Here is a 25,485-nt window from a genome sequence, read left to right on the forward strand (position 1 = left end):
TTATAGCAAGCTGCACCCTTACTTAAAACTTTAATGCTTTCCCACTGCCCTTCTAAAATCCAAACCCCTTCCTATGGCCCATGGAAACCTAAAAGGTCCAGCCCTGGTTTGCCTCTCCAAACTTGTCTTATTGTACCTCCAACCTCCTCTTGGTCACTTTACCCCAAGCACACTGGGATTTCCTTCTGTTCCTCAGACCAGCTAAGTTTGATCTGCCCTAGGGCCACCACACTTACTGTTTGCTCTGCGTGGAATGCGTATCATGAAGATTCATGCCTGGTCAGCATCCATCTATCCTTGAGGTGTCAGGTGCAACATCCCTTTATTAGAAAAAGTTTCCCTAAACATTCCTACACTCTCAGTTTCTCGCTTTCGTATCACTTATTTCCATTATAAAACTTAATATACTCTATTTTTTTTTCTTTTTAAGTAATCTCTACTCCCAACACGGGGCTTGAACTCATGACCCTGAGATCAAGAGTCACATGCTCTACTGACTGAGCCAGCCGGGCACCCCAAACCTAGTATACTCTAAAAGCACATCATATATTAGTTTACTTCCTCCATAATATAAGCACTATGAAGAGAAGAACCTAGTCCACCTTACCCACCTTTTATTCCCAGAGTCTAGAAAACTTCCTGGCACTTAGACAACTGCTTACTGAATTAAAGAAAAAGATAATGCTTGATTATTTACATTAATGCATAACTTAGCCAACAAATTTATATGTAAAGGCAGAAGCGTCATATGCTAGAAATAGTTTGGGTACAAGTTAGCATGGAAAGGACATCTCTGGAAAGTAGTCCCTGAACTAATCACAGAGCACTATAATGTCAATTCCTAGACAAAACTAAATAGAAACAACATTAGGTACACTTCTATGAAAGGCAGAAGAGCTAGAATGCTTAGGAGCATGCACTTCAGGGTCAGATTGCTTGGATTTGATTTCTGTTGAGTTTTGGCAAGTTACCTTATTCCTCTAATTCCTATTTTACAGAGAACTGAGGCTGATAGCAGTATTTATCACCTTATAGGGATGTTATGAAGACCAAATGGGAAAAAAAAAACCAATCTCAAGTATTTAGCCAACTGTCCAGCCCATAGTGAACCCTCAATAAATATTAGCTATTTGCTTTTTTCTTCCATTATCGTCACCATCATCATCATCATGTACCTATTAACTGATTTAGTTTCATATCCTACGCTAATCCCTATGCCTATCCTATGCTTTACCCCAAATGCATTGATCTGTACTCCCTGAAAATGTTTCCCACTTTCTTGGCATTACACTTTGGAACTCATGCCATTTCTGACTCTTGGAACACCTTCTGTCTCCTCCCTCCTCTCCAGTTTCCATAGAGAAATCCGACTTTCCATCTTTCAGACCTAACTAAATTGCCATCTCTGCCATGAAAACTATCCTCATTACATCAAACATGAGTGATTTCAGTAGCACTTGGTACCACTTTTATATGATCTTGGGTCATGTATCTTATATTCCTGCTCCATCAAAGCAAGAACAATGTCTTATTCAAAATTCTATTCCTTACAGTTTCTATATAATAGTATCTTGCATTACACCATGCTCAAAACCTATTTGCGGGTTGAGTTAATAGCACAGCATACATTCTACTTACATATCTGCTGCAGTGTGATTACTCTGGAGAGGAAGGCTGAGAGTACAAGCAGATTCAAGGTGATCAGCTGGTCCTTCTCGGTCCTTTGCTTGTTTAATAAGATCAAATAAAGGTGAATCCTATATGAAACCAGATGACATTAAAACCACACTGGTAAGTATGATTTTCCCATGTGCATATCAAAATCCTACTGCCTGACATGGGGAGTGCTACAAAGTTAGTTACAATTGACAGCAGTGATTTAGAATTCAAATGAGATCCTTTTCTTCACTTTGAAAATACTGATTGCCAATTTTTGTTCTATATACATAAAATAAAGGGCCAGAAAAATGCATAACTTGAAATGCTTATGTTAGAAAAGAAATTAAAAGTTAGGGAGAAATACACAGAAAATACCTAAATATGGCACAAAGACAAATAATAAAGATATGAGCATAATTTAATGAAACTAAAAGATACATGCACTGTTGGATCACAAAGCTATTAACTAGAAAAATTAAATCTCCAGTCAGATTGAGAAAAAGAGAAGAAATAAACAGTAATAGGAACAAAAAGTGGGACTATTATCACAAAAATTAGGAAGATAATAGGGGATTGTTATGAATAGTTTTATGCCAATAAATGGGAAAACTTAGACCAAGTAGAAAATTCCACAGAAATATAAATGAACTAAACAATAAAATAAAGTAGTAATAGTCCTATATAAACTATTAAAAAACTAGAATCAATAATTAAAAATCTCCCCATAAGGAAAATATTAGGCATATCAAACACCTTTGGTTTTACCGGCAAAGTCTACCAAACATAAAAAGAACAGATAATTACACTTTTACTCAAACTTTACTGACAATGGAAAAAGTAGAAACGTTCTTGATCTCATCTTATGAGGCTAGTACAACAATGATACTAAAACTCGTCAAGGACATCACAAAAAGGTAAGTTATACCCCATTCCCACTCGTGAACAGAGAGATAAAAATCTCTTCTTAACATCACTTTATTTCTATTATAGAACTATATACTCTATTTCTTTTCTTTTTTTTTTTTTAAGTAACCTCTACTCCCAACATGGGGCTTGAACTCATGACCCTGAGATCAAGAGTATTTACACAAAGTGATGTGTAAACATAATTAAAAATTTTATAATGAAGTCATGAGTAACATTATTACTAATACTAATTTTTACAATGAGGACCATTTAACATTGAAGAAAAAGGTTCTAGGTGATAAGGCGTTCCTTCTATCTCACAAGTTTATTTTCTACTATAATATATAATCAGAGAAGTTGCTTATTTCTTACATTTGGAACTTACTTTCTTTTATGGCCTAATATATAAATACTTTTATAAACATTCCATGGGCACTGGAAAACTACTTTCAGCCTATAGAACTTTATATATCAATTACATGTTTACTAATTATAGCATTTACATCTTCTACATATTTATCTTTTGTCCACTTGAGCTATGGTGGGTTGGGAAGCATGAGTTAAAGTCTCCTTATACTAATAATGCATTTCTTACTATTTCATGTAAGAAGTTTTTTCTCAATGAATTTGAATACTATGCTACTGAGTGTATATTCAGAACTGTCAAATCTTCACTAAAGATTGCATTCTTGAACATTACAACATGGCCTTCTCTTCCTTAATTGTAGTATGTTGAACCTATTAAACCGATGTTAAGATTGTGACTTCTTTTTCTCTTACTATTAGCCCAATATGCCTTTCTCTGTTCTTTTATTTTCAACATTGCTGAGTAACATTATTTGAATACAACATATATTTAGGTTTTGGGTTTTTTTTTTAATCCAATTTGGGTGATTTTTTAAATGTTTATTCATTTTTGAGAGACAGAGAGAGATGGAGTGCAAGTGGGGGTGGGGCAGAGGGGGAAGACAACATAGAATCCAAAGCAGGCTCCAGGCTCTTAGCTGTCAGCACAGAGCCCAACGTGGGGCTCAAACTCACAAATCATGAGATCATGACCTGGGCCGAAGGTGGACGCTTAACCAAATTTCAGTGATTTTAGACATTTATAATTGCTGACAGATTTGGTTTTGTGTGGTTACTGTGTTTTATGTTAGCATTGTTTTCATCACTTTTTAAAATGTTTCACTAAATGATCTGTGATATCCAAAAAAAAAAAGGACTTTGCAGGCTTAACCAAAATCCAGAAGTCAAAGAAAAAGATGAACTGATTTGACTACATAAAAACTAAAAACTTGTTTGACTAAAACCACAATAAACCAAGTTAAATTAAATCTTTAAAAAATAAATAATATTAGGGTTTTTTCCTACAGCTTCATAACATGATTTTTATTATAAATAATTCTATTCTTTCCTTTCATTAGGGGCACTCTGAAGTGCAATCTAAGTAAAGGCTTTCATTGGAGTAAGGTAAGGCTAACAACACCAGTTAATACATGTAGTCATATTCAATGTTTTACATATTCTAGCCACTGACAAATTGAATATACTTATTTAACTAAAATAGTGTGGGTATAAATCCATCTATAAATCCATATATTCAGCAGGAGTGGCCTATTCCCATTTTTATTTCAATGATATTTTAAGAGACCCTAAGACTCACTAAGAAATGCAAGTAAACCTGAGCCTTCACAGGATTTAGGTATACTACAAATCAGGCATTCTACTTTCTCTTCAGATTAGCACAACAGGCTGGGCTGCAGATTAGCATAACAGTATTATACTAAAGTGAATGCCTCCTCCAAGGGTTAAGGTAGCATTTTTTAACCAATAGTCTTCATGTTTCACTCAAGTATCCCTTTTATTCCTCCATCTCCCCCCAACACAAGTGGTAACACAGATATATAGATATGTTTATAATGAGTATGTCATGATAGTGGGAAAGAAGTACAGTGCAGTGGTCAGGCATGAGACTCTGGAGCCACACCACACAGAATCAAATCCCAGCCACTTATTGGTTGTGTAACTTTGGACAAGTTGCTTAACCTCATATGATTCACTCTTCTGAACTGTTATGTGGAGATACTAATCATGATAGTAACTTATAGTATTGTGAGAATAAAGTGAATAACACATGTTAAGCATTTAGAACAAAGCCTGGCACAGAGTGCTATGTAAGCATTTGAAATTATTATGGTTCAGTTCTTATTTACACATAATAAATGCTTTTATACAAAGGATGATGTATCTGTTCAAATATATGAATGTTTACCTCATACATTCCATCTGTCTATCCACCCAATATTTGTTGTTTGTCTACTTGGTAAGTGGCCCTATGCTAGGAATTAAAAATTACAAACAACCCTCCAATTGCCAGATACCAATGGACTGGAAGAATCATTTCAGAAACGTCTGTCTTCTTCCACCTTACTCAACATATTCAATTGAGGTCTATGTGCAAAATAAACTTCGATAATCCTCTACCACCAAAATACTCTTGCTCTTTTCTAGTTTTTCCCATATCATTATCACTCCTTATAACCTGTTGTCCAAAGCAAAAAAGGAGTCATCTTCAATTATTTTTTCCTTCACACTCCACTATCCCATCCAGGAAAGTCATGCTGATTCTAACTTCAAAATATATCCCAAGTCTAACTTCTCATCATCTCTAACATTACTGTAGTCTAAGTCATTATTCTCTCTTGTCTGTACTACCACAAAAGCATCCTCCAACTGTTTTTCAACACTTCCACTCTTGCTGCCTCCCAGCTCTTCTCAATAGAGTTAATAGGCTATTCCTCACACCCTCCACCCTTCTCAAGGACTTCTCATCACACTAGAATAAATCCAAACTTAATGTCTGGCCCTTGTTACCTCCCAGGCCTCACTTTCTACTACTTTCCTCCTTTTACTCCTGTCATACTAGTCATCTTTATATTCCTTGAACACAGCATGATTCTGGCTCTGTTTCCATATATTCTCTTTCCTCTGTCTGCAGTGCTCTTTGCCAGAATTTTCCATGGCTCAACCCACTCTATTATTCACATTGTCTCCTCAAATAGCACCTTCTCAGCAAAGCCTTCTCTGAACATCCTGTCCAAGGCAGTCATAATTCCCACTTGTTTGCTACGCCCAACTCTGCCTTATTTTCTTCATAGTACTGATCACTATTTGAAATTATATTATGCATTCATTTGTTTACTTGTTTATTGTCTCCTCCAGTTATCTTGTTCACAACAGCATTTCCAATGTCTAAAATGCCTGGCACACAGTAGGGACTCAACATTTATTGAATAAATGAAGTGAGTAGGTAAAAAGTGTTCAAAATTCTTTGAGGTTAATTCTGCCTTAAAGTGAGGATAAGATTAAAAATAGAAGTTTCTTAGTTATATACACCCTAGATCTTTTAAAAATGAAGTATTTACCTACTGCTTTCCCCCATCTTTTTCCCTCAAGCATTAGTCAAACATAGTATGTATACCTTAGCCATAAAGAAAGCAAAAACAGGAAAATTATTTCAGAATGCCTATTCTTAGAAGGCTTTTGTTCAAAGTGAAGTACAGTAGAGTACCTTGGAGCACTTAGGCAACCTGAGTAAAACTATTAGTTTTGTCTATGAAATAGTTCCAGGGAAAGATATTCCTCCTCCCCACATGGTGCTCAGAGTCCAGTGGGAAGAGGCAGACAATAAACAAGGAATGACACATTCGGAAAAAATCTATGAAACAATAGAGTTTCTCATGAAGAATACAAATGGAAACACTGGTAGAGGGGGTTAGTTCAAGGAAGATATATCTGAGAAGGTAACATGGATGCTGAGATGTGAAGAGAAGTTGTACTTTGAGAGAAGCAGGAGGCAGAGGTTTCCTAAGATGAAAGAAAATGTGATAAGAAACTGATGTTAGTTTAGGAACTAAAAAAGACACTACTAGTACTAAAGTAAAGTGGTGGTATAGTAGTGGAGAGATTGCTAGAGAAAAAGGTGGGTAGCTGTTTGATGATGCAAAATCCTAAAGACCATGCTACAAAGTCTGAGCATGCTAAGAGAAATGGAACATCTATTACAATAGAAACTATGTTTTAAGATACAGATTTTTTGTGTCAAAAATCACTAATATAGAGATAGCTAGTTCAATTGTGCCTTGTTTCCTATTATATATATTGGTAGCATAGAACTGGGGTTCTAAAAATATTTGATTAATTGAATGATGTATTGTTTGCTTTCAGGAATGTCCTGCAGGTGATAGAGGTCACCGTAATCCATACTGCCTTAACTCTGTTACAAGTGACAGAATTTCCTATCAATTTCTTAGCTCCGTTATGAGTGAAGAATGTGCCAGGCATGTTTAGTACCAAGTCTAGTGAGAGCAAACAACTTTGGAGTTGTGTGCATGTAACTCAGGAATTAATGCTACTGATCTGAAATTAAAAAAAAAAAGAAAAGCCTACTATTTACTTAATTTAGTCCTCAGCTTCACTGTAAGCAGAATGGAAAATATGAAATTACCAGTATACTCTGGGTTATTTATATTTCAGCAGTAGTATGTTATCAACAAAAATGTCTTTCAGCTTTTCTTCTCTCCAAAAGAAAAATGTCTATAAGTAGTATAAAACAGGGCCAGGGCCAGGACTAGGGTAAAGCAAGAGAGGTGCCTTGGATGCAAAATTTAAGGAGGTAATAACTTATACTTGCATGACCCTAATATGAAATTTGCCCTTTGGGGCACGGAACACTAAATTGATAATGAAAGTTAATTTAAGATACATTTGGCAAAGCAGAATGATGTATTATTTTTATGGTTTCCTTAGACAGGATTAAAGCACTTTGAGTTTACAAAGTTTTTTACAAAGTTTACAAATGTATTATCTCATGTAATCCTCAAAATAAACCCGTGAATTAAGCGTTATCACTACTAATTTTACAGATTAGAAAATTTCACTATTCTAGTAAATTCTAACAATACTGTATTATAAACTAAAATTATTTTCAGAGCACAGGATAGTAACTTTTGACATTTATAAATACAAAAACCAAAACTCTTTTAAGCTATTTTTACATAATGAATACAGTAGCTTCCTAGAACTAGTATTAATTATGAATTATTAAAAATATTTTATTAATTTCACTATTATTTTTCATCTTTATCCAAAGGATTTCCTGGAAAAGAAATCCATATTAATATCTGTCATTAACAATAGTAGCATTTAGTAAATGCTTACTGCATGTATGCTTTAATTTTCACAAAACCCTACGATGTAGGTATACTATCCCCACTTGACACAGAAAATGAAGCTAACAAAGGCATTTGAACTTAGGCAGCCAGGCTGCAGAGTCTGAGCTCGTATGCACTATGACTACACTATAATATTTCATTAATTTCTTAGTACAAAAGACAGCAGCAATAAAACAAGTGCATGAATTAATTTTACCAAAGCTAATTCTGGTATTATACACTATTTAATAAAGTTAAATATTCCTGATGATCATTCTTCTCGCAAAAAACAACACAAAGTCGTATTTATTTAATCAGAGAGGACTTCTACAATATTTGCTTAAAATAATTACATAACTTACCAAACAGTGACAGCTTATATAAAGTATTATTTTTCCTTTCAAGGGTAACTATTTGGTATAGTAAATACCAGAATAATATAATGATGAACTATGAATCAAATTTTGACAATGCTCGACAATTTATATTATAACCAGTTTGAGCAATGTTTGAGTTAGAAGCATTGTTTTTGAAAAACACACTCGTTAAATATAAGAAATTATGCAAAAGAGAACCAAAATTCTAACTAGATTTTCACTATAAGTGATCATTTGAAGCAATTTTTAAAAAGTCTCCCAAAACAGAAATCCCTTTGTTACATTACAGACTAAAAGCAGATATTTTTAAGAACTTGAAAACTTTAATTAATTTATTTTTTTATTTTAGAGAGAGTGTGAGTGGGGGAGGGAACAGAGGGGGGAAAGAGAATCTTTATATTTTTCAATTATTTTTTTAAATTTATTTATTTTGAGAGAGAGTGAGCACACGTGGGGATGGAAAGGGATGGAGAGAGAGAGAATCCTAAGCAGGCTCCTCACTGACAGCACAGAGCCCAATGTGGGGCTTGAACTCACCAACTCTGAGATCATGACGTGAGCCAAAACCAAGAGTTGGACTCTTAGCTGACCGAGCCACCCAGGTACCCGAGAAAGAGAATCTTAAGTAGGCTCCACGTTCAGCGTAGAGTCCAACAAGGGGCTCATTCCTACGACCCTGAGGTCATGAGTTGAGCCAAAATCAAGAGTCAGACACTCAACCAACTGAGCCTCCCAGGCGCCCCAGGACTTGAAAACTTCGAAGTAGTAATGTTATATCAATTATGTACAATTTTACACACACACGTATATATATTTTTAAATTTACACCCAAGTTAGTCAGCATATAGTGCAACAATGATTTCAGGAGTAGATTCCTTAATGCCCCTTACCTGCTTTAGCCCATCCCCCCTCCCACAATCCCTCCCGTAACCCTCTGTTTGTTCTCCATATTTAAGAGTCTCTTATGTTTTGTCTCCTCCTTATTTTTATATTATTTTTGCTTCCCTTCCCTTGTGTTCATCTGTTCTGTGTCTTAAAGTCCTCATATGAGTGAAGTCATATGATATTTATCTTTCTCTAATTTCGCTTAGCATAATACCCTCTAGTTCCATCCAGGTAGTTGCAAATGGCAACATTTCATTCTTTAATTACTGAGTAATACTTCATGGTATATACTTACCACATCTTCTTTATCCACTCATCTACTGATGGACATTTGGGCTCTTTCCATACTTTGGCTATTGTTGATAGTGCCACTATAAACATTGGGGTGCATGTGCCCCTTCGAAACAACATACCTGTATCCCTTGGATAAATACCTAATAGTACAATTGCTGGGTCATACGGTAGTTCTATTTTTAACTTTCTGAGGAACCTCCATACTGTTTTCCAGAGTGGCTGCTCCAGCTTGCACTCCCACCAGCAGTGGAAAAGAAATCCTCTTTCTCCGCATCCTCACCAACATCTGTTGTTGCCAGAGCTGGTAATGTTAACCATTCTGACAGGTGTAAGGTGGCATCTCATTGTGGTTTTTATTGATATTTCCCTGATGATGAGTGATGTTGAGCATTTTTTCATGTGTCAGTTGGCCATCTGGATGTCTTCTTTGGAGAGGTGTCTATTCATGTCTTTTGCCCATTTCTTCACTGGATTATTTGTTTTTTGGGTGTTGAGTTTGAGAAATTCTTCATAGATTTTGGATACTAACCCTTTATCTGATACATCATTTGCAAATATCTTCTCCCATTCTGTCGGTTGCCTTTTAGTTTTGCTGATTGTTTCCTTCACTGTGCAGAAGCATTTTATTTTGATGAGGTCCCAATAGTTCGTTTTTGCTTTTGTTTCCATTGCCTCGGGAGACGTGTTGAGTAAGAAGTTGCTGAGGCGAAGATCAAAGAGGTTTCTGCCTGCTTTCTCGAGGATTTTGATGGCTTCCTGTCTTACATTGAGGTCTTTCATCCATTTTGAGTGTATTTTTGTATGTGGTACACACAAATATTTAAAACAACCATGTACCCCAAAATGCATTTTTAAAAGTATTTTCAAGGGGCACCTGGGTGGGTCAGTCAGTTAAGGTCCGACTTTGGCTCAGGTCATGATCTCATGGTTCGTGGGTTCGAGTCCCAAGTTGGGCTCTATGCTGACAGCTCAGAGCCTGAAGCCTGTTCCTGATTCTGTATCTCCCTCTCTCTGCCCCTCCCCTAATTATGCTTTCTCTCTGTCTCTCAAAAATAAATAAATGTTAAAAAAAATTTTTTTTAATATTTTCTAAATTGATATCTTCATCGACTCTTTCAAAAGCAATGAGAATATATCAATTTGGGTAGATCTTTTTTTTTAAACGTTTATTTATTTTTTAGAGAGACAGCATGAGTGGGGAAGGGGCTGAGAAAAAGGGAGACAGAGGAGCTGAAGCAGGCTCTGCGCTGCCAGTAGCAAGCCCCACAAAGGGCTTAACTCATGAACTGTGAGCTCATGACTTGAGCCGAAGTTGGACACTTAACTGACTAAACCACCCAGGTGCCTCAAATCTTATTTTATTTCAAATTAGGTTATTTTGTGGTATTGAGTATTATTTAAAGTCTTTTCTAAAGATGTAGCTCACACAATATGTTATATTTTGCATTTGTTGCATTAATTTTAAAATACTGTTTTAAGAAAGGAATTCCTAACTCAAAATTAGCCAAGAATTCTAAAACTAGGTCAGGGTATATTTAAAGATGTTTGACATAATTGCTCTGGGTAGGCAGCTCCAAGCACGATGACAAAATTTATCCAATTAAATATAAATATATTTATATTTATATAAATATATAAATATAGCCATTTTTCTAAATGAAATATTACAGGAGTCAAAAGTCCACTCCTATCAGTACAATCTTCAATGGCCATGGCAAGCATATCCAATGAGAGCTTCCTCCATTCTAGCAGTCATGATAAAATCATGTTCAAGAGTCATTATTTGTAGAACTTACCCTAAATACTGTGGGAAAGTTATTGTCCTTAATCCAAAGAAAAAATCTTATTCTAACTGAAAGTATAAGAAAACCTATAGTGAATATTTGCAAAATGAATAAGAATTCACATAGTAGGAGGAATACTATAAAAGGAACTAATAGAGTGTGAGAAACAGACGTTAAAAGAGAAATAGGGTACAAAAGTTTGTGAAAAGAAACTAGCATGTCTGAATATGATGAAAATCAGTTTTTGTCAAACTGTGAAAGAAGAGAGGGTTTTGACTGAAAAGAAAAGCACAAGAAGGGTGGATAAGAGTTCAAAGGTGAGGAATAAACATGCTTGCCATGCTGAAGTGAGGAATCACCCAATTATCTATAAATAATGCTGATGACAAGGATTTGTAAAAAAGTAAAAGAACAAAAACATATATCCTATGATTAAATAATCACAATTAAAGTCATTTTTCTCAATAAGTTTTGCCTTAGCTAAGGCCTCTCTATCAGATTTATACCTTTGGGAATGTAACTAGTACCCTTTACTTATATATCTTATTCCATGAGAGCAAATATTGCATCAGGTTTAACCTATTTGTAGTGCCAAAGTTTTGTGTCAAAAATTATTTAATGACTGGACAGTGAATTGTTTTCAAGAAAACAAAGCTTAGAAAGCTATTATATTGTGCCATATGTCTTTAAGTGTAACACAAGTTCAGAATCTCTAATGATTAATTTTAAGTTTAGACTATCAATGGCCTAGGTCATCCTTAGAATACCACAATTATATTTTATAAGGTAAACTCTTACTTTCTGATATAGCTTCTAACTTAGCTGGAAAGTCAGGGCCCCCAAGGAAGCTTTATTAAAAACACAGGTCAGATTTCTCCTCAACCCCTAAAATTCTGATAATGCCAGGTATAATTCTAATAATATCTACATTTTAGAAAAGTTTCTCACTAGAGTCTAATGCAATCCCACCATTCCAGCTTCTTCCCATGCCATCCCTGCCATATCTCCCTTATATTTCTCTCTCCTCTGCCACTCCCTCAAGAACTAACTTTATTTTTCTAATTCTGGTATAAACTTGTAAAAACTGACTCACTCTTTCTTAAATAGAAATACTATTGTAATAACTCCACTTACTGCCTTCTTAGGTTTCAAAAGGCATCCTTTCAACCTAAACTATATGTTCTAGAATGCTAATAACCCAGGTAAATTTGAGTTCAGATACAAAAGTGTAGTCTCTACTGTGAAACTCAAAAATTTCCTAACTCATAACATAGTCAATCATTGACAGAAGACTTTTGGTTCTCATTTTCCCAACATTTGGGCTAAAGTGATGATAGGGTAAGATGGCAGAATATTAGAAACATTTCACTAACTTTATGAGAACTAATTTTGAGACCCACAGCAAAAACTTGGTGTTGTCTAGTGAGGGTACCACACTGTAAGGTAGAATAACAACTGTGATCTTCCTTTCTATCATATCTAATGTTGATAACTATGATTAATGATGCAAAGTCATTACCACATACTTCATAATATTTTACTTCCTTCACTACCAAAATTCTGTCTTCTTGATTCTCTCAATTTAAGAACAGTACTAGTTAATGCTTACTGAGTATCTACTGTATGCCAACTTCTATGCTAAATATTTTAGAAACATGGTCTCATGTAATCCTCATAGTAAATCTATAAAATACATACTATTATTATCCTCATTTTACAGACAGAGAACCTGAAGTACAGAAGAAATTCTCCCCAGGTCATATGGCCAATAAATTGTGGAGCAGGGATTTAAACCCAAGTCTATTTAGAGGTTGTGTGCTATTAGCTCCTATACAATGATGTAAACCATGTTCATTTGTTCATTTTCTCTTCATTCTTTTGCCGACTGTCATGCTTTTAGCCACATTTCCACGGCGGTGTCTCGCCCTACAATTAGCTCTACTCCCCACAATTCCATCTATCATTCATTCATTCATTCATCCATTCCACAAATACTCACATTCTGTGACAGGCACTACGCCACTAGGAAGAATGTAACATTAATGATAGTACCTACCACGATGGGTTATTGTGAGAATTAAATAAACTACACAAAGGCTTTGAACAGTACATGGCACATATTAAGCATTCAATAATGCTGCCCTTGAAGAGTTTACAGATTTACTGAATACCAGGCAAAGCACCCAGCACGTTATTTATATTATTTCATCCCCACAACAAACTCTAGAGGAAGGTACTATTTTTTATGTCATTTTACAAGTGAAGAAAGGTAGGCTAAGATTAAATTGCTCAAAGGCACAGATAATAAATGGTGGATCTAGGATTTGGCCCCAAGCTTTTTGACTCCAAAGCCCTTGTTTTTTAATCCCTATGCTACAGTCTCTAGTCTAGTGAAGGAAACAGATAAATAAATTAAAAAGCAACAATACAGAGCATTAAGTTCCATAATCAAAGGATACGCACAGGGTATATACTGGAAATCAAGAGAAGGACATCGAATCCACATTAGGTACATTGCGGAAAACTTCCTGGAAGATTATGCCTGATTTGAGTCCCAAAGACAGAAGTCATTTCAAGTGGAAAGCAGAATAGATGGCTCTGAACAAGAGAAAATATGACCCTAGAGATGTCATATAGCTCCCATAAAATGAGGAAGGTAATACTTCCTTATAGGGTTGGCTGTTATAAAAATCAAATGAGATGATAAGTATTAAGTATTCAAAATGGCGTCAGGGACATAAGCTCTTAAAACTCAGATGATTCATTCCATAGAGCTAAAACATAGAGTTTATTGCAAGGAAACAGCAGGGTATTAACTAATTAAAGGATTTTAAGCAGGTGACTAGCAGGGTGCAGATGAGACCTTTAGAGAGCTCTAAAATAAAATCCCAGTGCTTAGCACATAATGTATACTCAAGAAATATTTCTAGAATGTTATACAACATAGCCATATCATGGGTTAAATTAAAATACAGCAAAACACAAAGAAGAAAAGTGATGACATGATTTTCTTTCTAATTGACATTAAATATCAACTATGGCAGCCAGCCTCCACACCAATAATCCCTGACACTGGGTTATTTACACCCTTGTGAAGACCCCTTCTATACTGTACCAGGGTTAGTCTGTCTGGTCAATGGCATATGGCAGAAGTGATGGCATGTCACTTCTGAGTTAGCTTATAAAAAATGTGCAGTTTCATCTCCGGCTCCCGGAAGTCCCATGGAGAGAGGTCCATGTGGCAAAGAAAAGAAGCCTCTGGCTAACAGCCAGTGAAGAAGTAAGGTCTACCAACAACCATGTGAGTGAACCTGAAGGCAGATTCTCCAGCTCCAGCAAAGCCCTAACCTGACTGCAACCTCAGTTAAGAACTTGAGGGTCTCTCCTGAGAGAACAAGAGCCAAAACCACACAGCAAAGCCACTCCCATATTTCTGACCTTCAGAAACTTGTAAAATAGCACACTTTAGTTATTTTAAGTTGCTACATCTTGGGGTAATTCTTTACACAGCAAATAGATAATGCAGCAAATGGTTTTTTCAAAGACTACAAAGAAAATATTTAGTGGAATACTTAACTTTTGAAAATTATGTATTTATATCTATATTGTATGCAGGACTCAGAAAGCAGTTTTTCTCTCAGACTCAGGCAAGCTGTCTCATTTCATTACTTAGCTACTGAAGTTAACTGCCAGCATAATCACTTTCTGGACAACACTTCACTCTGTTTTGCCACTTAATTTTGTGATATAAACCAGACTTTATCAGAAAGATTAGAATAAATCCCACTGAGTAAATAATATGGATAGAAAAAGCAGAAGCTATAAGTCTACTCTACATATTTCATGATGTTAATTATGAAATTAAATATTAGAATAATTTCTAAAAGCAAGCATGAACTTTGGAATTCCAGAGAGTCAAGAACTTAAAGGCTATCAAGTTGAGGTATTCCTAAAAGAGATTGTAATTATCCAAGTAAGCACAAGGTCTCTAGTGCTAGTAGATAAATTAATAATAGAAGTGGAAGGCAGGAATTGCTATTGTTTTCTGGATATTTTCAGGAATATTATTAGACCTGCATTACAGGAAATGTTTTTGTACTATCCTAAGCCAAATCATTAGAAGATAATTTTGCCTTGCAAAAGGAACTTGAATAGAAAATAGATAATCTATGGCTGGCCTTGACCTTTCTGACAGTTCTTTCCCATTTTACTTTACTAGTTTTTTAATATTGATATTCCTCAGGATGCTCTTCCCAATATATATGCTGGCTGAGCCATTATCATGGCTTTAATTATAGCTATTCTACTCCTAAATCTGCTTTCTGACTAAAGCTTCTCATTCAAGTTCCAGATCCATTATTTCCAACTAGATATCTCAGCCCTCCAGATGGATATGTGGCAAACCCATCAAATATTCACATGTTCAAACATTAACATGAACTCATTATCCTCATCACCAATCAGCTATGACTCCTTCAATATCCTCTATAGTTAACTGTGTTATCAACCACCTAACCACTGACAGTACATACAAATCTTAGAATTATCCTTACTTCCATCCAGGCTCCTAATCTTTGGAGGTTCATACTTTTACTTTTAAGGTATTTATATCTTTATATTTAAAACCGGTATATTGTAAACAGCACAGAGTTGGGTCTTTGTTTTTTAACCACTTTGAGAATCTTTGACTTTTAATTGGGGGTGCTGACACCATTTATATTTAATGCAATTGTTGCTAATGGTTAGTTTAAATACTACATCTATTTGTCCCATCATCTTCTTTTTCCCTTCTTGAAAAGGTACAAAAGCAAATCAATGGAAAAAGGATTGGCTTTATAACAAATAGTGCTGAAAAAATGAATATCCGGATATAAGCCAAAATAATAGAACCTTGACTTAAATTCTAAACCTTGTACAAAAATAAAATAAAAATGGGGCACTAGGCTGGAACATGCAACTCTTGATCTCAGGGTTGTGAGTTCCAGTGCCATGGGTATAGAGATTACTTAAAAAAATAATCTTTAAAAAAGTTTTTTAAAAGCTAAAAATGAATCATACACTTACATATAAAATGTGAAGCTATAAAACTTTTTAAAAAGGCATAGGGGAAAACCTTCGGGATCTTAGACTCGATACCACAAGCATGATCTATGAAAGAAAAATTGATAAGTAGGACTTCATCAAAATTAAAGTATTTTGCTATGAGAAAGACCACAGAAGAGGATGAAAAAAGAAGCTACAGACTAGGAGAAATTATTTGTAAGCCACCTCCCTAGTAAAAGACTAGTATCTAATATATAAAGAATTTGTAAAACTCAATGATAATAAAACAATCCAACAAGAAAATGGGCAGATAATGAAGAGACCTTTTAGTAAAGAGGAAATACAGATCACAAATAATCATAGGAAAAGATATTCAATATCATTAGCCATCATCCTAATAGGAAATGTAAATTAGAACCTCAGTGAGCTCTCCCTATACTATCGGAATGACTCAAATAAAAAAAATGGTGACAATACCATATGATGGCAAGGAGGCAGAGAAACTGGAACCCTCATGTATTGCTGGTGGGGATTTAAAATGGTACAACCACTCTGGAAAATACTTTGGCAGTCTCATTAAACAACACACACAATAACCATACAATTCTGCAATTATACTCTGGGTATTTATCCCAAAGTAATGAAAACTCAAGTTCATATAAAACCTATGCACTAATGTCCAAAGCAGCTTTTACTTGTGATAGCTAGAAACTGGAATCAGGCCAGATATTCTTCAATATGAGTATAGTTAAAAAAAAAAACTGTTGTACATTCAGGGGTGCCTCGGTGGCTCAGTCCATTAAATGCATGACTCTTGGTTTTGGCTCAGGTCATGATTTCACAGTTTGTGAGTTCAAGCCCCACATTGGACTCTGTGCTGACAGTGTGGAGCCTGCTTGGGGTTCTCTCTCTCCCTCTCTCTCTCTGACCCTCCACCATTTGCACTCTGTGTCTCTCAAAATAAACTTTAAAAACAAAAGTAAAAAAAAAACTGTAGTACATTCATACTATGAAATACTAGTCAGCAATTAAAAGGCATTAACTATTGATAAATGCAGTATCCTAAATGCATCTCTAGAAAATTAGGCTGAGTGGGAAAAAAAAAAAACCATAATCCTAAAACGGTAATTGTATTTGATTCCATTTATATTACATTCTGAAATAAAAAAATTTTAGAAATAGAAGGCAGACTAATAGTGACCAGGGGTTAGGGACAGGCATGAGGGGCTATAGGGATGTGGGTTTAGTTCCCTGTATGATACAAGCGTTCAGTATCTTGACTGTGGTGGTAGATATATGAACCTACACACATCGTTCCCAGGTCAGGCTGCCAGATGTGTCTTAGTTGGGGGTGTGTGGTGGGGGTGGGTGGGTAAAATATTCTTTACTGGTGTTCCTCTACGGTCCTGCTGTCTCTAAGGCAAGGAAGGGAAGTCTTGGGACAGGCTGCCTGTTGTGGCTGTGTCCATTCTGCTGGTTCCATTTGCTGCACAAAGTCTCCTGATGGGGCAAGGGGATCTTGGGCTTGTGGTAACAGTACCTGAAGCAAAATGTCTGATGCTATTTCAGGACTCTACTAACAGAGCAACGGTATAATAATTTGTCTATTAAAAAAATCTCCTTTGTGGGTCATGTGGGTGGCTCAGTCGGTTAAGTGACTCACTTCAGCTCGGGTCATGATCTCACGGTTCCTGAGTATAAGCCCCGTGTAGGGCTCTGTACTGACAGCTCAGAGCCTGAAGCATGCTTCAGATTCAGTGTCTCCCTCTCTCTCTGTGCCCCTCCCCCACTCCCTTTCCCTCAAGAATAAACATCTAAATAAATAAATAAATAAATAAAATCTTTTTCATTATTTATACTGAATCCCAAAACACATTCAAAGTTGAGTTCTTAACCTTTGAAGTTTCAATTTATAGTGTTATCAAATACAAAGTATTATTATTGAAAAGATTATTTCTTCTAATTATCAATATTTTAAGAACATATTTTCACGTAACCTTTAAATAAATATGAAGGTAACAGATTAAAGTTTTAAGATATGCTCCTTCTCAAGAAGAAACTAGTTCAAATCTGAATAAAATAAACTATCCACATCTCTAGTTCAGCTGAAAATTTTCTCAAAGATATCAGTGTTTTATAATGCAGAGCATATCTACTGAAAGACATTTTAATTAACAGGGAAACAGCTTTATAAAATAAGAATTAAGCCTTGATAGTGTTTCTGACTAGTAATTTTAAATGGTTTATTTTAAATAAAGTCTGTCTTCTGTAGCATACTTATTAAGGCTCATTTGGCGGCAGAAATTCCCTGATCAGACTCATCTCCAGCACCTTTACTGCTTTGAGAAAGTCCCTGAAAAAGCCTTCTCTGTATTAGAAAGCAAGGCAGCAGAATCTCAACTCTCTTCTTCAGACAGTATACATCTTAGACAAGAATTTTATTGCTTCTAACTAATCATTTTTTTAAATTTATAAAATAGTGACTATAAAATGACTTTAAGTGCTTTAAATCATCAAAGTACCTTTTCCTATTTTCTAATTAATCTAGGTGTACTTTTATAAACAGAAAAACACATGAGTATTTTTTTAAAAAAGATTAAAGTCTAAAAAGTTAATCTACTCCTAAGAGGTTATATTTTAGAGATGTCAATAGTTTACATTTAAATGTATGTTCATGTCAGAAATTAGTTTATTTATCATATTGTTTAAAATGGACAGTGACTGGGGCGCCTGGGTGGCGCAGTCGGTTAAGCGTCCGACTTCAGCCAGGTCATGATCTCGCGGTCCGTGAGTTCGAGCCCCGCGTCGGGCTCTGGGCTGATGGCTCAGAGCCTGGAGCCTGCTTCCGATTCTGTGTCTCCCTCTCTCTCTGCCCCTCCCCCATTCATGCTCTGTCTCTCTCTGTCCCAAAAATAAATAAACGTTGAAAAAAAATTAAAAAAAAAAATGGACAGTGACTAAAATCATTTTGAGAAATTTATGGTAAGACATAATTTAAAACATACAGTGGAAATGTTATTATCTAATAGCACATTAAAAAAAAAAAGCACTGTTCCCTTCTAAACCTCAAAGATAATTATTGTTTGATTTCAACTACGTAAGTATACTAGCAAAGACTTAAATTAAACCTAGATCTTGGGGCACCTGTCTGGCTCAGTCCATGGACTCGGGGTTGTGAGTTCAAGCACCACACTGGGTGTAGAGATCTTAAAAATAAAATCTTAAGAAACAAACAAACAAACAAACCTAGAACCTAAGTGTTCACTGATGGGTGAATGGATAAAGAAAATGTGCTATATATATAAGATTCAGCCATAAAAAAGAAGAAAATCTTGCCGTTTGTTGACAGTTCAGAGGGACCTTGAGGGCATTATGCTAAGTGAAGTCAGAGAAAAACAAATACAGTATGGTCTCACTTATATGTGGAATTTAAAAAACATCCAACACTGAGTACATAGAATAGATGTGAATGCCAGAGGGGTAGAGGGGTGGGCAAAATGGGTAAAGGGGGTCAAAAGATCCAAAATTCCAGTTATGAAATAAGTTATAAGGAGGTAATGTTATAATATACAGCATGGTAACCACAGTTAATTATACCGTACTGTATAGTTTGAAAGTTGCTAAGATAGTAAATCTTAAAAGTCCTCATCACAAGAAAAATTTTGCCACTATGTATGGCAATAAATGTTAACTATACTTTTTGTGGTAATCATTTCACAATATACACAAATACTGAGTCATTATAGTGTACACCTAAAAATATAATGTTATATGTCATTTATATCTCAATAAAAAAGCTTTCGCACAGCAAAGGAGACAATCAACAATACTAAAAGGCAACCAACAGAATGGGAGGAGATATTTGCAAATAACATATAAAGAATTAGTATCCAAAATTTATAAAAAACTTTTCAAACTCAACACCCAAAAAATAAATAATCCAGTGAAGAAATGGGGAGAAGACATGAATAGACATTCTTCCAAGGACATCATACAGATGGCCAACAGACAGGGAAATGTAAATCAAAACTATAATGAGGTATCACTTCACACCTGTCAGAATGGCTAAAATCAACAACACAAGAAACAACACGTGTTGGCAAGGAGGTGGAGAAAAGAGGACCTCTCTTGCACTGCTGATAGGAATGCAAACTGGTGCACCACTCTAGAAAACAGTATGGAGGTTCCTCAAAAAGGTAAAAGCAGAACTACCCTGTGATCCAGCAAAGGATACAAAAATACTAATTCATAGGGATATATGCACCCCAATGTTTACAGCAGCATTATCTACAATAGCCAAGATATTGAAGTAGCCCAAGTGTCCATCAACTGATGAATGGATAAAGAGGTGGCATGCACACACACACACACACACACACACACACACACACACACACACAGTGGAATATTACTCAACCATCAAAAAGAACAAAATCTTGGGGTATCTGGGTGGCTCAGTCAATTGAGCGTCTGACTTTAGCTCAGGTCATGATTTTGCAGTTTGTGAGTTCAAGCCCCACATTGGGCTCTGCACTAACAGTGTGGAGACTGCTTGGGATTCTCTCTCTCCCTCTCTCTCTCTGCCCTTGTCCCACTCTTTCTCTCTCTCTCTCTCAAAATAAATAACTAAACTTTAAAAAAAAAAGGGGGGGGGGGAGAATTAACATCTTGCTATTTGCAACAACATGGATGGAGCCAGAGAGTATAAGGCTAAATCAAGTAAGTTGGTCAGAGAAAGACAAATACCGTATGATTTTACTCATATGCAGAATTTAAGAAACAAAACAAACGAGCAAAGGGGGAAATACAAAGAGAGAGACAAACCAAGAAATAGACTCTTAACTATAGAGAACAAACTGATAGTTACCAGAAGGGAGGGAGATGAGGGGATGGGTTAAACAGGTGATGGGGATTAAGGAGTACACTTGCTGTGATGAGCACTGAGTAATATATGGAAGTGCTGAATCACTATATTGTACACCTAAACTATTACTACACTGTATGTTAACTGGAATTTAAATTTAATATATATATTTTATAAAAACTAGAAAAATTACAGACAGCTGATTTATTAGAATAGTAGAGTTATGCTCCCTTTTCTCTAATTTTTTCTATTTCTCTTATTATTGCTCTTTAAGAGCCTTAATAATATCTCTCCTACATTATAAATAATAAATTTATTCCTAGGAAAAATTATTGAAAAGCCAGTCTCATGGAATGTCATATGTGTCTAGCAAATGGAGTTGTGTCAGAGAAAAGTGAAGTCACGGTTCCAAGAACGAGAGTAGGGCTTGGTAATGGTTACGTGTCAGAGCACAAGAGTAAGGAAAAGAGTTGGCTCCTTGAAGGACTGACACAATGCCAAGAATCTAAAGGTGAATCCACAATTAGGATACCATGTGATGATGAAGAAAAGACAACGGTAATGTAAGTAGATCCCAGACTGGAGCATATGTAGGACAGATAATTAACAGAGGTCAAGGAAGTCAACTGACATAGGCTGTCAGATGTTGCTGTTACCAGGGAAACTGAACCCAGGAGAAAATTCAGTCCTGAGGTAGTAAGGTGCTAGTCAAAGCATCAAAGAGTAAAAGACAAACCTGATAACTGCAAAGAGAGGCAGAAATCAGGGTGGGGTCTGACTTGAAATTAACTATAGACCTGGAGCTCCTTTTAATGAAAGACAGGACTCTCCTAAAAGGATTTAGTTTCAAGAACCCTGATGAGTAGCCAAAAACAAACTAAACCAAGCCAATCCCAGTTTATAAGGTATCACACAAAACAAAAATCAGAAGTAGGTATGTGGAATTTTATCAAATTGAAACGCTATTTAGAAATTTCCAGTTGCCATGAAAATTTTGGTTACGTGAACCTGGTGAGTGAATTATTTAAGATGAGGCTGGAAATACAAACTGGGGAGGGCATTTTTAAAGAATGGTTCATTCCTTCACTTCTTTCAAGTCTTTGTTCAAATGTCCCTTTATCAACAAGCCCTTCCTAGGACTCTCTGTATAGAACACCTTGTTTTTCCTCCTAAATGTATTTTTCTTCAGAGACCTTACCACCATTTGACCAATTATATAATTATTTGTTGATTGCCCATCTCCCCCAAATAAATATAAGGTCAGGAATTTTTTTTTTTTCCTCTGCTGTAATCCTAGTACCTGGAAGAGTACACAACTGGCATTCCGTAAATATTTGCTATTGAATAAACAAATATCAGCAGACCCAAGATCAAACACAACATAAAAAGGAAAAATAATTTAAAATAATTTACATGTCCCTATCCTATTTCCCTATCTATATAACCAGGACAACAATCTTGTAACTGTTTTTTGGTCTGGCTGAAGCAGTCCACTTTTAACTAAAAAACAACAACAAAAAGCTGGGCTTTGAAAGGGGCCCTATTGTAGAGTCAGTCCTTCCGGTCTTTTGTTTCTAACCTTTCCTAGGCAGCACTGGTGACATCTGGGTATGGATAGGAAACTCTCAAGTTTTCCAAGAATGTGAAATCAGTTGATTAAAATAATCACACCAACAAACCAATAAAAGAAGTGACCATGGATAGTTTGTTCTGCAAAAGGATTAGTAGTGGTTTAGAATCTTGTTAATTCTTCCATATACCTTGAGTATCACTATCTGTTAAAAGAGCCAGTCTCTCTGAATTCTAGTTAAGAGTAAAACATCTGCATAAATGCTTAAATATGTTTCCACTATTAAGTGTATTTGCAATCGTGTTCACAGAGCTAGATCTTAAAAATCTGTCATTTGAATGCAAAAAAAAAAAAAAAAAAGGAAAAAAAATCTAAATTAGGTGCACTCATTTTTATTTTAAAGGCCAAAACTTAAAAAAAATGAAAATATTAATTTGGGTATCAAAAACTGTGAACCAGGGGCACCTAGCTGCCTCAGCCAGTAGAGCCTATGTGACTGTTGATCTCAGGGTTGTGGGTTTAAGCCCTACAATAGGATGTGGAGCCCTATTTTATTTTTTTTTTATTTTTTATTTTTTTAACGTTTATTTATTTTTGAGACAGGGAGAGACAGAGCATGAACTGGGGAGGGTCAGAGAGAGGGAGACACAGAATCTGAAACAGGCTCCAGGCTCTGAGCTGTCAGCCCAGAGACCAACGCGGGGCTCGAACTCATGGACCGCGAGATCATGACCTGAGCCAAAGTCGGCCGCTCAACCGATTGAGCCACCCAGGCGCCCCGTGGAGCCCTACTTAAAACAAATGAAACTGCAAACCATTTTTAAGTTAAGAGAAAAAAATGCTATTCTTGTTCAGATCCTTTTCCCATTTTTCTGAATGGATTAATTTTGGGTTTTTTTTTCTACTAAGTAAACTGTATACCCAACATGGAGTTGAACTCACAACCCAGAATTTAAGAGTAGCATGCTCCACTGACTGAACCAGCCAGGTGCCCCTCATTAGTTTTAATCTTATATAAAGTGCAATATGATAAACTGACATTTTCTTCCTACTCTATGTGTTCTTGCAGCCAAACTCTTTAGTCAAATGTACCTTTTCCTTTAAAACTGTAGACTTCAGGGGCGCCTGGGTGGCGCAGTCGGTTAAGCGTCCGACTTCAGCCAGGTCACCATCTCGCGGTCCGTGAGTTCAAGCCCCGCGTCAGGCTCTGGGCTGATGGCTCGGAGCCTGGAGCCTGTTTCCGATTCTGTGTCTCCCTCTCTCTCTGCCCCTCCCCCGTTCATGCTCTGTCTCTCTCTGTCCCAAAAATAAATAAACGTTGAAAAAAAAAAAATTTAAAACTGTAGACTTCATACAATACTTTACTACTCTTTTAAGTGCACCCAATTTTTTCCCAGAAATTTATGGAGGCTTTTATTTTTAATGGAGTCATTTTTTCATTTAAATTCTTGATCTAGTTGGAATTTATTTTGTTTGGTATAAAGAATAAGTTAAAGTCCACCTTTTTTTTTTTTTAAATTGCTTCCCTGATGACCCATTAAGCATTTCTAAAATATTTGTATTTTTCTTACTGATTTAAAGTACTAATATTGTATTTCCCCACGTGCATGCCTATTTCTGGGCTCAAATTCACTCGTAACTAAAGAAATGCAAATTAAACAAGATACCACTTTTAACCTATTAATTTATGAAGGGTTTAAAAGTCTCATAATAATCTGGCTTAGAGGAGGATGTGGGGAAATAAAGTACTACTGATAGGAATATGAATGGGAAACAAGGACAAATTTTTTTTAGAAGTAAAACTGCTAGGTTATACTACATGTATACATAGTATATACATAATATATTATAGTATATAATATATATATGTATTTAGCATGTGTATATATATTATACACACTAAATATAATCCACATACACTATACATATATATACCATTTTATTCAAGACATTCACTGAAAATCTATTGGGATTTTTAGTGGAATAAATAACATTAAACTTTTAGATTTGTCCCAGTAAAACTGCATGTCACATATTTAGGTATTCTTTTATGGCCTTCATTACAGTTTTGGGTCTTTTGTTTTCATCTAGATCTTGTTCTTTCCCTATTACATTTATTCTTAAGGTATTTTATACTATTTACTGTTTTAACCAGAATCTTTTTTCCATTACATTTTCCAGTTGATTAGTGCTGATACAGAATTATCTTATTTAATGAGAGTGACACCAGTTAATCAAAAAAGCTAAGGAATCATTTTTAAAGGATACATATGTATTTTAAAACATTTTACTTGAATTTTCAAAAATATATAACATATATTCATTAAAAAATTCTCCTTATGTAGGGTCAAAGTTCTTTATTTAGGTAGAGTTTCATGGTGCTTCTCTCCTATGAATCACATAAGCAATGCTTGCCTATGATTTTCACTATGTATAGAGTAAGGACATAAAGACTCTTGCAAGGCAATCTGAGAACTACAGAATCAATCCTTCTAGTTTCTTACGGCATCCCTATGAACCTTTTACAGATGTATACATCTAACTCAACGATGTATTTTCAGCAACTTTGCCTCTGAGTCACTCCAAAGCACTGACCTTGGTTTTCCTAAAACACAATTTCATTAGTGGGAACAAAAAGCCTCAGGTGTATCAAAGAGCAGCTTTCTGGCCACAAGTATTTATTTAGCTCCTAAAAGAGCAATCCTTCCCTTTCTCCATTTCGGTAATGGATAAAGTCAACAAATGCTTACTGAAATATAACTCAACTACTTGGATTTCTGATAATAAACAGTGCTAGAAAATGTTCAATTATTGTTCACAGAAAACGTCTGTTCTAATTATTTGGAAGAAAGAGAAATATTTCCTTCCCCTATATAAAATCTGGCACCTT

General features: G+C 35.5%; 1 protein-coding gene across 5 annotated transcripts in view; it reads right to left on the reverse strand.

The window, feature by feature from the left end:
- The window catches only part of RB1 (RB transcriptional corepressor 1), a 178,997-nt gene that overhangs the window by 29,394 nt on the left and 124,118 nt on the right, over nucleotides 1-25,485 (reverse strand). For all 5 annotated transcript variants that reach the window (XM_047079672.1, XM_047079691.1, XM_047079663.1 and 2 more), the window contains one exon: nucleotides 1,639-1,757. In XM_047079672.1, the coding sequence (XP_046935628.1) occupies nucleotides 1,639-1,757 (119 nt within the window). The remainder of the gene's footprint in view (nucleotides 1-1,638; nucleotides 1,758-25,485) is intronic.

Source organism: Lynx rufus, unplaced genomic scaffold (assembly GCF_022079265.1).
Source record: "Lynx rufus isolate CCGP_SWC_20201006 ecotype Redwood Valley unplaced genomic scaffold, mLynRuf1.p SCAF_1, whole genome shotgun sequence".
Lineage (NCBI taxonomy): Eukaryota > Metazoa > Chordata > Mammalia > Carnivora > Felidae > Lynx > Lynx rufus.